Here is a 14,874-nt window from a genome sequence, read left to right as displayed (position 1 = left end):
ATCCTCTTAGAATGCAAAGTAAATAGATTACGATACAGTGAGGGATTAGGGCTCGCGCGGCGCTGTCAGATTAGTCGGTGAGCGCAGCGCGTCGACAGCTCTGACACGGCTATGGCTGCTGTTCAGGAAAGGGGCTCCGCGCGATGCTTTAAAGACGCTGGTTGGCTCCTATTCATGAATAAAACTGTGGCCCGTAATCTTGGCCAACACACACATTTCTACAGCACGCACACACACACGCACACACACAAAGACAGACAGACAGAGGAAGCCTGGAACATTCAATATCAGTGGTGATGGGAGTATAATAGAAGTCTTTATTTTTTCAGGCTGATTAATGGAAAGGTTTAAAACATTTTCTGTCGTGTATTTAAAGGCAGAACTTGGTGTGACTGTTTTCTTTTAAGGTTTATTTCCTTTAGACAGAAAATAACCTGACTTTACGTCAGCATTTTTGATTTGGCTGAAATTTCACAGATATATTACGACAGGGTTACAAAGCAAAGGCTGTTTGTTTAGTAAACACTGTTTTTCAGTTTAAAGAGTTTACTTAAAATACACATGTATTACACTTTTATCAGACATCTATATATTCTACTGTTCTGTACAATGATAAGCATTGAGGTAATATTACAGGTAAGTGGCTGCTTTGCATATAAAGTATAGACAAGAGACAAAAGAGCCTGTTATGGTGAGATGATGTGTCTCTCCAAATTACCACTGGGATTAATAAAGTGCTCTTTCAAACCATTCCTAAATGGACCACATGAAGCATCCCGAGGTCTTCATCGTCCTGAGAGAGAACAAACAGAAATGTTACGTTTTATAAACCTGCACAGTTTGAAAATATTAAGAAAGCGTGGAGCTTTTAGAGGCTTCCTGTTCTGAATCTACATCTGTACTGTGCTACACCACACAAAACGTTATTTAGGGTTATACAGATTTCACATCTGGCAGAAAACTAACATATATATGAGTTAATTGTAGAATTTTGAAACCTTCATCATTATTAATCTTTTAGTTTATATCAGTAGGAACAGTAAACTGAATTAGAGCTGCAACTAACGATCATTTTAAGTTTTGATTAATCGGTCGATTATTTTCTCGATGAATCGTTTAAGTCTATAAAACATCAAAAAGGAGTGAAAAAAACCCACCTGTCCCTACTTCCTAGAGCCAAAACTGATACCCTTATTTTACTTGTTGTATCCAACAAACTGTTCAAAACCAAAAGATATTTCATTTCTTCTCATTCGAGAAACTGGAATCAGCATATATTTGTTTTTTTTGTTTGAAAAATGACTGAAACAATTATTTCTAACATATTAATGACATCAAAAGAAATAAGTGTTTATTAATGTATTTGTCAACTACTATAATTCTTTATGTGGGCACCCATAAGTAGAGGCTGGTGTATAAACACATATTGGATGAGATTATATACACCGAGTGTCCAATTTATTAGGTACACATGTACAGTCTAATACAATCACAGTCTAATACAATCCAATACAACAGCTCAGCCATAAAGACACTGTCGTAGAGGTTAGCATTGAGGTCATAGTAATAGTGTTGTACTGGACTGAATTATCCTGAGAGGTCTCTAATATTCACATGTTTGTAAATAACCTCAAACTTCACATTGTAAACTTTGTGAAGGTGACATTTCATAGCAGAGCTGCTCTAGATTGTACAGATGTACCTAATAAAGTGGCCACTGAGTGAAGTGAAACACAGTTGTAATAACAATTGAAGTTATAATTGTTGACGAATACTAAACATACATTTAATGTTAATTAAAAGTGTTACCATATAAACACATCTTTGTGTAGCAGAAATGTGTTTTCTCCCGTTTCCTCAGGTCGTACTTACAGTACTGCAGTATGCTGCTACAACTAAACCACTGCAATATTATATAACATTACTATATAAACTATGGCTAATGATGTATAATATGATTTTAGTTAATCAACTTACATCCCTGTTGTCTCTGTCACCTTCACTGCTTCCTGCAGAGCAAAGTGAAACGACAGAAGATGTTGCTGTAAAGCAGCCGTGACACTTTAAACAAGTACAGCAACCAAACATTAGACATGCACAATCACACACGGCAGCCCTACAGCACATAAACACACACACACAGCTGAATGCCTGAACAGGTTACATGCTCACTCAGTGGGTCGGACATGTCGCCTTTTCTCTGGGTTTGAACGAATGTAAACTGTTGTCACTCATGGCGATCTCCCTTGCTCTGAGCTCTGCGTTAATAAGGTTATGATTGACATTAAAACCCAGGCGTGCCTTATACTGATATTTAAAAAGCTGATGCAAATTCCCTCCTATAGCCTACAGTCCGGATTATCAAATGACAGAGCGATTTGATAGCGAGACAATTGCTAATCACCCCCCGAAAAATGGAATTATTAAAATGGAGAGAGCAGGAAGGAGGAGGGGAGGAAGTAAAGAAGAAGAAGAAGAAGAAGAAGTAGTAGTGATGTTTTCTTAATGGGTGTTTTTCCTAAATGACCAGTTAGCCATTTCAGACATCTGAGACCAGGAGAGGAGAGCACTCAGGCTACGGTGAGAGAATAAAAGAGGTTGAACGTCGCTGGAGAATTGTTGCAGGGCTTAAAACGTGACCTGAAACCAACATGTTGAACGTGATGAGATTTAATGTAATGGGCTGACTCTCTCTCTCTCTCTCTCTCAGCAGTTCCTGAAGCACCGGTTTGTTGTAGGAAGTTTGGGGGGAAATAAGAGCAAAATTGAGAGGTAGTTTAGTTTAAAGTGTAAGGAAACAAAGTATAGATGTCTCTGGGATTAAATTATCCAGCTGGGGCGAGTGTCACTGTTTAAATTTGGGCTGGATGCAGTGATGCAAGTTTTCATTGGTCAGTTAGTCGCAGAAAAAAAAACTCAATACAGGAGCCCAGCCTTGACGTTAGGACCGAGACAAAAAGGTCAGGGGATTTTTACAACACGAACATTTAATCTTGTAACATGGAAGTCACTTAGCGGCGCACTGCTCGTCAGTGCCATGGATGTGGATCTTATAGTACAGCCATGGTCATGGGTCATATAATGTAGGCTCTGCATTAGGTAGTTAGTATACCGGGGCAGTGTTGGTGTTTCTTTACACTACTAGCACAGGAGCTTTGGGCTGCCAGGAGGAAGAGGTTTTCAGGCCCCGGGGCGAAGGACCGAGCGGGGAATGCTGCCAGGGAACTGCGCCGGAATGAGCGAAGCACACAGGCAACGGAACCGGTCTTAGCAGCCTACGGGTCTGGGAGCAAACACAGCTCGACGACAGGGAATACAGCAACAAGGTGATTTTCAGTGTCTCCAACCAGGACTCTGACTCTGTGGATGACGGCTGGTTCAGGCAGGGACTGGAAAGGTGTCAAGCGGGAAAGGAACGAGTCTGTAGCGACTTAATTTGTAACGTTATGCATCATCTATCGTGTTAATATGTCTGCGAGTATTTGATCTTGTTGGAAGTTATTTGTTCCTGTGGTTTGAGACTTTTCATGACTTGTGTGATGTTATACTGTGTTGAAATAAATTAACAAATGTTCAGTCTCCTTGCTGGTTGTTTCGAAACATTCAGAATCATTACCGGTTGTCGTTAACAGGGCGGCTCGCTTCATACCCTTTGTAATTTTATTTTTAAAAAAAGGCTCATTGGGTTTATATTTCTCTGTAATGTAGCACAGTGTTAACAACATTACTTATAATGTTCTTTCTCAGCCCTGGAACTCAAACCATTTTCTGATGCCCCAAAATATAAATTTTAATTAAATTAAATTAAGATCATTAGATGATTAGTCTGGAAAAGACATTTTTCATGTCAAAGTGACGCCTCTAATTTAGCATCACAACATTTCGACTCACGGACATTTATTTTTTTAATTGACAGATAGTGTATTTTTTTATCTTACGCTTTCTTCTTCTTGCTGCCTACATTACCCACAATTCAACTCAACCACTGACAGTTGTTGATTTTGGGTGTGCTATGCTAGTAGCGGCTAATGTTGCCTCGAGACGCTAGCTTCCAGCAGAGATGAGGCGCAGGCTACACAGGCCTGGTAAAATAACTACCCATATGTAGTAATACTCCCAAACACCTGAGCTCCCTTTAATCATCTGCAACTCAAAAATCAGCATGTCAGCTGAAAAAAGTTGTTTCAAGGATACATAAAGCTTCACAGACAACCTCTACATATCTCTTGTTTATCAGCTCCAAAGATCTGACTGAAGCTGCGGCCATTAAGCTTCAGGTTAAATGCTTCCTATCTATATTCTTGTGATTCTTGAACCTAGAAAGGTTAAACTCCAGCATTAGCTAATGTCTCACAGACACAACAAGTATGGCAGACAGACACACCTGTTTGTCTCGGTGTCCTGAACACGTCTGGGCTCACGGTTACTCGTATGCTCTCCGCCTGTGGTCTCCTCTGATCAGCTCTTCCATCAGCACTGAGGAGCACAAAGAAAACATCTATTGCATGTTGTTGCAAGTTTAACGGTTAAAATACATCCATGAAACACAGAATAGAATAAACAGAATAAAATCTGCACTATAGATCACGTCCAGTGCTGTCCAGGAGTAATTTTATTTTGAAATGTTGTAACTAACTTTCCCTCAATCTGCGTCGTCTAGTTTCTACTTCAGTAAGTGATTTCCAGAATTTGATTTGACAAACCTGCGACAACAAAGGTGTGGATTTGCAGCGCTATACACTTCATATTGTGGCAGAGAGAAACTGGTATGACAAATGACTTTCCATTATAATAAACGTGAGAGGTCAAAGCCAGTCAAACCTCAAACTGTATCACTTTCTGGTTTACACGGTGCTGCTGCGTGGGGAGAATCACTGATTATTATGATTTGTATGATCCACTGTCGACTGTGTGTCCCTGTACTGCCCCTTTTTCTAATGAACAAAAGCTAAACTGTTGTCTCTCTGCACCAGATGTGTGGATTTTTGTTTAACATCGTTTCTGGTCTGTCAGATTCCCACACTAATTAAATCATGGGCTGCAGGATTAGATTCTTCTCTCGTCACCTCGTTCCAAAAATATAAAACTGCTTCCATTACAATTTTGTTTTTGACAGGATGCAAAGAATAGAGAAACTAAAGATGTCATTTTACTGCTGTCTGTGTTTAAGGTGGAGCGCATTTTAACTACTTTATCTACTGTTGGGTAGTTAAATCTGCAGCAATGCATCATATTCTATAAGATCACCATATGTTTGTAGCTCAGAAAGACAATTTTCAGCTTTGTGACGATGCATTTTGTTTAGCTAAAGAAGTAGGAGAAGTTTCTCGACCCATAAAGGACCCTTTCATCCTTCAATTTATCTAAAGAATTTGAATTCAAAATCACCAAATTTGGACAAACATGGTTTTCACTCAACAGAAAGAAATTTTAATCAGAAAAGTATCTTGTAACTAAGCTAGTAGAGTAAAACTAGCCTCTGAGATGAAAGTAGAAGTATAAACTTACATAAAATTTTGCATTTGTACTCAAGTACCATTACTTGAGTAAATGTACTTAGTTACACATGACTAAATGCATTAATAATTATTCTCTGCCACTTAAGAGTAATTGTCAAATGGACAACTCTCTCGAAGTCTTCATCCTCCAAAAACAATAACCTCTCCAGCCAGAATCTGCCACTACAAACACTTTCAGACAACTCAATAAAAAAAAAAAAAAAGATACCATGAAAACTCAATACTCTGCACTTATTAGGTTATTCTAGGTCATGTGAAGCAGATTTCTCTGGGACATTCTCACCTCCTGGACATCACTGACAGGCAGATATCTGATTTTAATTGATCAGAACTCATGACTGATATCCTGGCAAATCATTACAGAGGTGTAAACTTGGTGCTTCTGTTTGGGGGCTTCAGGATTCAGGATCGGGTTCAATCTGCAAATGCAGCAATATACTGAACACTTTCCTGCTCAAATGTTCCAGACATCAAATAAATACATTTTAAATTAATAATGTAAAACATAAAGTCTCGGCTCTCAGTCGCATGACATTAACTTGCTCCACTGACAGAGGAGTACGTGATGAGTGAGAGAGGCCAGCAGCCTTCAAAGGAACGTTGGGATGCTTCCAAGATTCCCGTCTCGTTCTCTCGCTCACTTCTCCGAGCACAGATTCGGATTTGGGGAATGCGGGAATCGGCGAAGAGCCCCCAAACTGCCATTGTGCTCGCCTCCCTCTCTTTCTCTGCTCTTTTCTCAGCGAGCCAAACGGGAGAACGCCCGCGCTACAATGCCTCCCCTACTCCATCTCAGCTAAGCTGCCATTGGCTTCACATGAGAAACAATGAAACTTCATCGGAGACCAGATTACAAAAAAAAAAAAGGGGTGGTGGGGGGGGTTGGTATAAGAAATTGTTCTAAAGGAGGGGGGAAATTGTGAAATAAAAAAGGCAGAGGCTTTTGTCTCTTTCTCTCGGTGGCCATTATCTTTTGGGAGGTTTGGGGATCTGCTTTCTTAGCCTCTGTCAGCAGTGCAGGGGAAGACCTGGGGTAGTATGACCGGGCTTTTGGCTGCCAAATCGCCCTAACCCTCTTTACCACTCGTCTTTTTTTCTCCTCTCGTTCCTTTTACTGTTTTTAAAAAAGAGCTTAGGACAGAGCATCTCTCTCCGTCTCTTCCCCTCTCTCTCTCTCTCTCTCTCTCTCTGGACCCAGCTTGTTTAAATTGGCTGATAGGAAGGGATTTGGGATGGATGGAGGGGGCTTAGAGAAACGCAGAGTGGAGGGGTTGGAGGTGGGTAGGGGGGGTGCAGAGAGTCATCAGTGTTACAGTCAAACAGCCATGAAAAGCCTATGAGGATGAAAAGAACAAGAGCGCTTTTTTATCTAATGCACACAAATCCCATATAAATACTCCAATATGTTAGTTGGAGTATGAAAAAGGAATGCCTCTCCATCACCCCCCTACCACCACCACCACCACCACCTCATCCCACAATAATAGAGACATGGATGGCTATATTTGTATGTATCTGTTTGTGTGTGTGTGTGTGAAAAAGACAGGCGGGGACAAAGAGAGGGATGCTTTCAGCGTCTTTAGTCGCACTGTTTCAACATGTCATTCGCACAGACGAGTGTATTAAACAATCACTCTGAAACAGTGAGTTTGATCTGCACTCCGGAGACTGAACCATGGTGAAAATGGACTCCGGTGGAGTTTTAAAATGCGGCTACGGGTTCAGCGTTGGGATCGCTGGAAGCGTAAGACCCGGAACTGATGTGGCTTTGACATTTGAAATGTCACTGGGAGTGAAGGCTTTTAGGCTGCAGCTGGGTCATTTGGCCACAGACGCTCTCATGCAATTCATATACAGACAATGGCGAGGAGATGACATGTAGGACTCAAAGTAAAACAGCGAATCCTCTGCACACTAAATCCGTCTGGGGCTTTATTTATAGCAAGTTGAAGTGAATATTTTGTTTTGATGTAAAGAGGCTATCTGTCTTTGCATTGTCTTTAATAACAATTCACTAAATGACTGAAAGGGGCTTTATAGTGAGTTTCAGCTCAGTGTTTTAAGTGTCCAGCCCACAATTTTACTGTTTTGATTCAATCTCACTGCTCTCACAGTGTCATTTTTGGCAGTAGCAGCCAGCTGTTTTCAGTGAGAAAAGCTCTAAAAAAAAACACCACAGACTACCTGCTCAGCACCAAACAGCAGGCAGACAGAGTAAGCAACTAGCTGGTGAACATGGTGGAGCATTTAGCACCTAAAGAGCCAAAACATTGCATTGCACAGCTGAAAACCATTGGTGGAGGCCAAAACAGAGCTAAAAGAGAGAGAATATTGGACATAAATTCATCAGGTGGCCATTGGCCACAGCGATGAGACTTCATAGAGAAGAAATCAACAATGTTGCAGAGTGGAGACCAACCTACTGCTCAATGTCAGTAAAACCAAGGAGCTGATTGATTTTAGGAAAATGGAGATAAAGACAGACACTCCTGTCTACATCAGTGGAGCTGAGGTGGAGCAGGTGAACAGCTTCAGGTTGCTGAGAATCACCATCACAGAGAACCTGACATGGTCATCTCACATCTCCACACTGGTAAAGAAAGCTCAGAAACGGCTGTATTTCTTAAGGAAAATCCCTGTGCCAGGGTCTTGTTATCTTTCACAGAGGAGGTTATTAAAACTGCCCAGAAAATCATTGGAACCCATCTACTGAGCATCAGTGATATCGGTGAGGTGAGGTGCCTGCAGAGCCCAAAGGACACTAAAAGACAGCACCCAACACAGCCACCGCATGTTCACCCTGCTGCTGTCTGGCAAGAGATACAGAAGTATCTGCCATCGTACCACCATACTGCAGAGCAGCTTCTTTCTCAGGCTGTGAGATTTTTAAGTTCATCCTCAGTACTGTACCATGTAAAATAGCTTTATTTCTATGACTTGTTATTCATCCACCCATCTACAGTATATCATTTTTGTATCTACAACTTCACCTTGTTATACAATCCTGTGCTACACGGCACCTTAACAAATTAATGATAACTGCTGGACGTTTCACTATTTTAACTTAAAATAGTGACGATACGTCAATGTCCCAAAAAACTGCTCACAAAGAAAGGTTTAAAGACATATACGCAACACAATTAGATAAATGTGATTCAGTAATAATAAATAATACTAAACATGAAAAAAGACACACAGATCTGTAGCCAGCTTAAACACACAAACACACCATATTACTCACGGTGTTGTTGGAGTGCCTGGATATGAAGGTCCTGTTGCACTCTGGTTCTGTCTGCCCACGAGGCTGGAACTACGAAATACACCATTTCCGCCACTTGAAGGATCTTCTAGGACACACACACACACACACACACACACACACACACACACACACACACACACACACACACACACACACACACACACACACACACACACACACACACACACACACACACACACACACACACACACACACACACACACACACACACACACTTTTCATTAATGGAATAAAAGGAAAGGCCAGTTTGTGTTATCACTGCTTCTTCCTTTGTCTTTATCTGTCATTTTCCTTTAAGGGCCAATGATAAAGAAAGTATGGAAATTTTTGGGTTTTTTTACGATACAAACTTTCACACAAACACAATTTATGAGAGTGCTTCCATATACAGGTGTGTCTGGACTACAATCAATTAAAGGCCCTTGAATAATCCATTTAACTAATTGCTGAATGGCACTTCTCGTCTCCATGTGATGATTTAAGTGTTTCCTATTAAAGAGATAAAGTCAAACGGGTGTGTTTCCCCACTGTAAAGACAGGCAGACTATTTGTATCTGACTGGTACGACCGCTAGCAAATTTCGTTTATATCTAAGACAAAAATCTTGAAGTACAAGAATGCAACAAACTGTCAGTATGAAAGCATTGTATTCATTATGTCAAGCCTTTTTAAAATTTTTCATCTGTCTCTATATTACATGTTCTAATATGTTTACCTAACAAAGCCTGAAGATCTTTGTGTGATCAAAACATTGGCCCAGATTATGACCTTATGCTGATATATTTTCAGATTTCTGTCTATAGTATGTTTTTCAGCCATGTGATCTATCATCTTTATATGATTTGTGTAAACAGCTACATGTACGGGAGTGTGGGCTTTTGCTAATTTGGAGGTCACGCCTTGACAATCTTGCTTCCGATAACGAAGTCGTGCCAGTAAAGTTTCTGAATAGAGACAAGAAGTCAAACAGCAATGGAGGTTGCGTGAACAGAGCAATCAACAGAGTTGAGAGGGGAACAGAAACAAACGCCGCTTTCCTTCAACACACACACCGGAGCTAACAGGCTTTCACCAAACGACCAAGAAAGGAGAGAGAGAGAGGAGGTGGAGAAGTGGATCTTCAGATAAAGCTCTTGTCTCTTTGCCCACTGAAAGGCCCTGCAGTCACATCAGCCTTTGTGAGGGGGAGACAGAACGATCAGGCAACCAACTTGGCTTCTCCTCTTGGCAAAACGCTACTCCAAAGAAAAAGAGATAGATAGGAAGAGAAAGAGGCCTTCCCTCGCACTTGTTCGCTACTCTGCCTCTCACAATGCCGTATCTATCCAAATCAACACACTTGTCAGCCAGACAGCTATAAGCGATTTCCAATGCTGTTATAAAAAGGGACCGTTTCTAAGCTGAGATGTGTGTCCTCTATTGTGAGTTTATGTGTACAAGCAGAGGCAGAATCTGTGTTCACCAGCGTTTACAATGGAGGCACATAAATTTGAGAAGCGGTGCATAGAAATATGGTGTCTCTGTCCAATCTGATTCCAAGACCGATGCTGGTGCATCGCAAAAGACATCCACTTTAAAAGAACCACAAGATCTGGTATTGAGTGATTTTTGAAAAAACAAGTGAAAAATCATCCAGACAATAGGATACGATATGCTCTTCTTTCCAATGTAAATCAACTAATTTCAATGGTTTTCTTGAAGTGAAATAATCCAGGGTGGCGATGGCCTAGATCAGTGGTTTTAACTCTTGCTCCCCAAGAAAAGCTCAGCTGGTTGGTTTTCTGTACTACAAGGTAGATAATTAGTTAATTACAGGTGTAAAACAACCCTATTGCTTCAGCACAACTGCTGAGTGTCTAAGTTTATTAATGAGAACGTGTTAAACTGTGTGAACATTAAACAGGCATATATCCATTTATTCCTCCATCAACACAGTAGCGTCATCACACCTTTTTTTTAAAACTTTAAATACATTTTTGAGAACTTACATAATAGTTGTTTAAAATCAACTTAATACCTTTGAGGGCATTCCTCTGATTATGGGAAATTCACTTGTTAATGTTGCATCACCTGTTGCATCACTTTGCACCCACAAAAATAACAAAAACAATTGTGGTTACAACATTAACATAAGCTGCATGCTGCTCGTAACTTAATTTCATCAGGGGATTATTATGTACTTGAATGATTTTCTGTAAGTGTAAATGCAGGTTCACACGTGGCAGTGTGGTTGAAAGATTAACCAATCAGGTCAGCAATATCAAAACAAGTATCAATATTATTGTCATTAGGTCATTACTCTTTATTTTATATAAACTCTAGTGCTGTTGAGGTTATAGTACAGAGCTGCAAGCAAATGTTTGAGTTTGTTGTGTGCAATAAATGTTTATATTTGCCTTCATAACAAGATGTTGGTCAGGTACGGGCTATTCACTGTTTGTACAGGAAAACAGCAGGATGTGTCGGGTGCCTGAGCTCGCTGTAGGGAACTCCTGCTTTACATGAACAAAACTGCGTTCAAATTCATGCAGGATTCAGTATGACCTGCTTCCCATGTCACACCTAACTGTACACATATTTACACAAACACATATGTCCCCGAGGGAAATTCTGAATTTGGTCTGTTGTGTGCGACTGTGACTGAGAACAAACAAATTTCAGCCTCTTGTTTGTTCAAACAGTAAATTTGTGAGTCCAGGCCAAAGGTTAGTGTAGCTGCACCGTGGGAACTTGTGTTTGAATTTAAATTTGAATATGCATCATGTGATGGTGCATTGTTCCCATATAAAGATTTTACTTGGGTGGGCCACTCAGGATTTTTAACGGCCAATCAGGTATATTTGTTGACCCATTTTAGTATTTTGCAGAGAAACACAGGGAGAGATGTTATCTATCACGTTATAAGACACGGACACGGTGTCTGTTTTTGCCACTGACAGACTCAGATTGTTACGCAAGTGTCTGACAACATTATGTAAATGATCCCTACAGTGATCACTTACTGATACATGTATCCACCACCATCTTCCTGCAACAATTCACCGCTCGCGAGATTTCAAAGCGATACTTCTGGTTTCTGGTTAAACAAAGAGGAAACGAGTAGCTACGGCTGTCAGATAATTGTAGTGGACTAAAAAGCACAATATTTCATTCTAAAATATTAAAATATAATAAAGCAGAAGTATAGAGTAGTCTTGGGAGCCACAGCTGAACTTGGTGGTGTGTAACGACCATGCCAGGGGCTGTGTGTGTGTGTGTGTGTGTGTGTGTGTGTGTGTGTGTGTGTGTGTGTGTGTGTGTGTGTGTGTGTGTGTGTGTGTGTGTGTGTGTACAAAGCGAGACACCTGTTCACTGGAGTCCTCTGCTTGAAGCGAGCCACTCATTATTTATGCCCTTTGCTTCTCTGCTCTGTTAATATGCTCCGTCTGCTTGTCTGAACGTTGACACACAACTGCACAGCACGCACAAACACACACACACACACACACACACGAACGGATGTACACACATTCAAACACACATACACTTAGAGCGACGCATCGGTTTAACCATCATCTCTACTGACTGTCCCACAGTGTCAATGTATTTTCCAAACACACTTTCAGTCAAACCATCTACTATGTAACAAGCTGATGGCTAATGTGCATGTGTCTGTATGAGTGTGTGAAAGAAAGGGAGCTACCTCCATACATCTTTTCACTTCATCTTTTCCAGCTTTGCATTAATTAGTTTGTTATTAATTATGTTCTCTTTTCTCAAACTCATTGTTGACCTCATCTCTCACGGAGTGCCGGGATCAGCTGGTTGTGTTACTGCTATGATCAGAATGTGTTAGTATTTGTGTTTTTCTCTTGACATATCATCACCTTTTAAGTTGATATGGCAAAGTTGTTGTTTATGTAAGTAAACAAGTATCCAGGACCCTGATCTCTTTTCAAGGAACTCGAAGGTTCCTTCAGCCTACTGTTGTGTGTGTTCCACTGTGGTCTCAAGACCTGCAAAAATTAGGCAAATTAACCAGCTAACGTAGGCTGTAGGCCTGTACACTGTACAAAGCGATGGACAGGCATCATTAATTTTCCAGATTTGTTTGGAATATAATGAAAAACTATAGGCTTTGCTTGACCATTAAAAACTGCTTTTTTGTGCGGGATTACAATGAAGAGACACGCGATAAAGTTCGTTACAAATTTAATAACAAACTGGACAAAGCCATCAAGTTCATCAAATAAGGAAGAAAGAAAACAATAAATCAAGAAACACAAACATAAAATCGCGACAGTTTGGAAGGTTATGAAAACATTTCCAGCCAACAAGAGCTGCAGATCAGCTGCAGCATCACGTCTGTGTCCGCCTGCGTCGGAGGAACGGGATGTTTATGAGCTTTACCTGCTGTTGTCAGCTGTTCCGCTTGTTTTGGAGTGGAGGAGACCGACTTCGGCTCTGTGTAAAAACTTTCTGACTGATGAAAACTTAAAAACAACAACTTTGGACCCAGTATTTAACGTAATGAAATAAAATAAAGATCCTGGAACTAAATTTAGAACCTGGTCCCTTCGGTGGAAACGCAGTGAGTTCCTCCAAAGGTTCCTAGTCCGGGGTATAGTTCCTTTGGTTGAAACGCAGCTTTTGTAGGTTAGCTAACTCGGCGTTAGCATATTGTGCAGCTAATGTGGCCCACCGGCTTGGCAATGTTGGACTAATGTTGTATTGTAATATTGAGGCACAGTCAAGAGAAACTGTGTGAACGTTAAGCCTCATTTGAAGCTAATTAAATAACGAGCATTGGACACCTGGAACTTTTAATTTTTGTGGAACTTTAGCTAAACTAACTTACAGCGCAGTTGTTAGTTTTTATGGAAGCCCATTTTGCTCTGCACCAATGTGTGTGTGCTGTATGTAAAAGTACATGTTAAACATGCCCTGAAGGTAACGATATAGGTACGTGTGAAAAAGACATGCTCAAACAGCAGGATTGAATTTGCTTGGCAACAATGTAACTCTGACTAGACTGCAGCCGAAAGCAACGCTTTGAGAGCGGTGAAAGTCGGACGGCTAAACAATGAACTGAAACTCTCTATAAAGCTTTGTAAAGCTGAGAGGAGCTGCAGATTCAGGTTATAATTATCTGTATGTCCATCACTATGAGCGACCCCTTTCACACCGTCACATTGTGTTCATATTTTCACTGGATTCATTCATAGCCATATTAAAACTATAATATCATAACAGAAGTAGTCTGAGTGTGGCTGTTCAAACCTTTGCACTACACAGGGTCTTGAGTGTCTGGATGTATTGTTGTCAGGTCATATGACCTCATAAATGTGGCTTGTTTACTGTTGCCGGAAATAGTCGGCAGGTACATTTGGTCAATATTGATGCATCCTTCAATTTTAATTTATTTCTACATATTCTTTACTCATTCATATTCTACTTTGTTTCTTCATTTAATTATTTGTCTTTACTTCATCTTCTTTTCCAACTTTTTATTTAATCCATTTCCTCCCTCCCTCTATTTCTTCTTTGCTTTTCTTCCTGTTGTCGTGCCCTCCTCTTTCTTTCTCTCTTCTGTCCCTTCCTCCCTCTCTCTTTTATCTGCAGTGCTGTTGTCCAAGGATAGCACATGCTGCAGGTGATGGAGGTAAATCATCGAGGACATAATTAAGAGGCTTATGAGGAGGAGTGCGCGTGTTACGAATCACATTAGAAAAAGAAAGGGAAAGAAACCGCATGCAGACAGGCCTCATAGTTACACAAACGCTCATTTTCATTCACTGACAAACACACAGACACTCAGCCTTAGGGGTTTGACCTTATACAGTGAAGTTAAATACCTCTCTCACCTCATTTGGTTGTGTGTGAGTACACACACACACACACACACACACACACACACACACACACACACACACACACACACACACACAAGCACATTGCCTTCTGGTGTGTTTTAAGCACCAATGAAGGACTCATCAGACATGTTCATCTAGTTCCCTCACAAATTTGAATGTTTTCTGCTCACCCGTTGGCCCTTGAAGCCTCCATGAGGAATTGCATGTGTTTGTCAGTGTG

General features: G+C 40.7%; 1 protein-coding gene across 6 annotated transcripts in view; it reads right to left on the bottom strand.

Moving 5' to 3' along the window:
- Positions 1-297: 297 nt before the first annotated feature.
- LOC119917042 (WD repeat containing planar cell polarity effector) overlaps positions 298-14,874 on the bottom strand; it is an 82,927-nt gene continuing 68,350 nt past the window's right edge. For 3 of the 6 annotated variants that reach the window (XM_038737114.1, XM_038737113.1, XM_038737116.1), the window contains 4 exons: positions 8,761-8,866; positions 4,385-4,476; positions 1,978-2,009; positions 298-793 (listed from right to left, as the gene is read on the bottom strand). In XM_038737114.1, coding sequence (XP_038593042.1) covers positions 743-793; positions 1,978-2,009; positions 4,385-4,476; positions 8,761-8,866 — 281 coding nt within the window. In that variant the 3' untranslated portion in view covers positions 298-742. Of the gene's footprint in view, positions 794-1,971; positions 2,010-4,384; positions 4,477-8,748; positions 8,867-14,874 lie in introns of those variants that run through there. The other 3 variants (XM_038737115.1, XR_005447207.1, XR_005447208.1) reach the window with 3 other exon arrangements.

This window comes from Micropterus salmoides, unplaced genomic scaffold, assembly GCF_014851395.1.
Source record: "Micropterus salmoides isolate LMB-PRFRI ecotype aquatic unplaced genomic scaffold, ASM1485139v1 Ms_hic_scaffold_22, whole genome shotgun sequence".
Classification (NCBI taxonomy): domain Eukaryota; kingdom Metazoa; phylum Chordata; class Actinopteri; order Centrarchiformes; family Centrarchidae; genus Micropterus; species Micropterus salmoides.
Note: the sequence above shows the minus strand (reverse complement) of the source record. Positions and strands in the feature narration are given on the sequence as shown.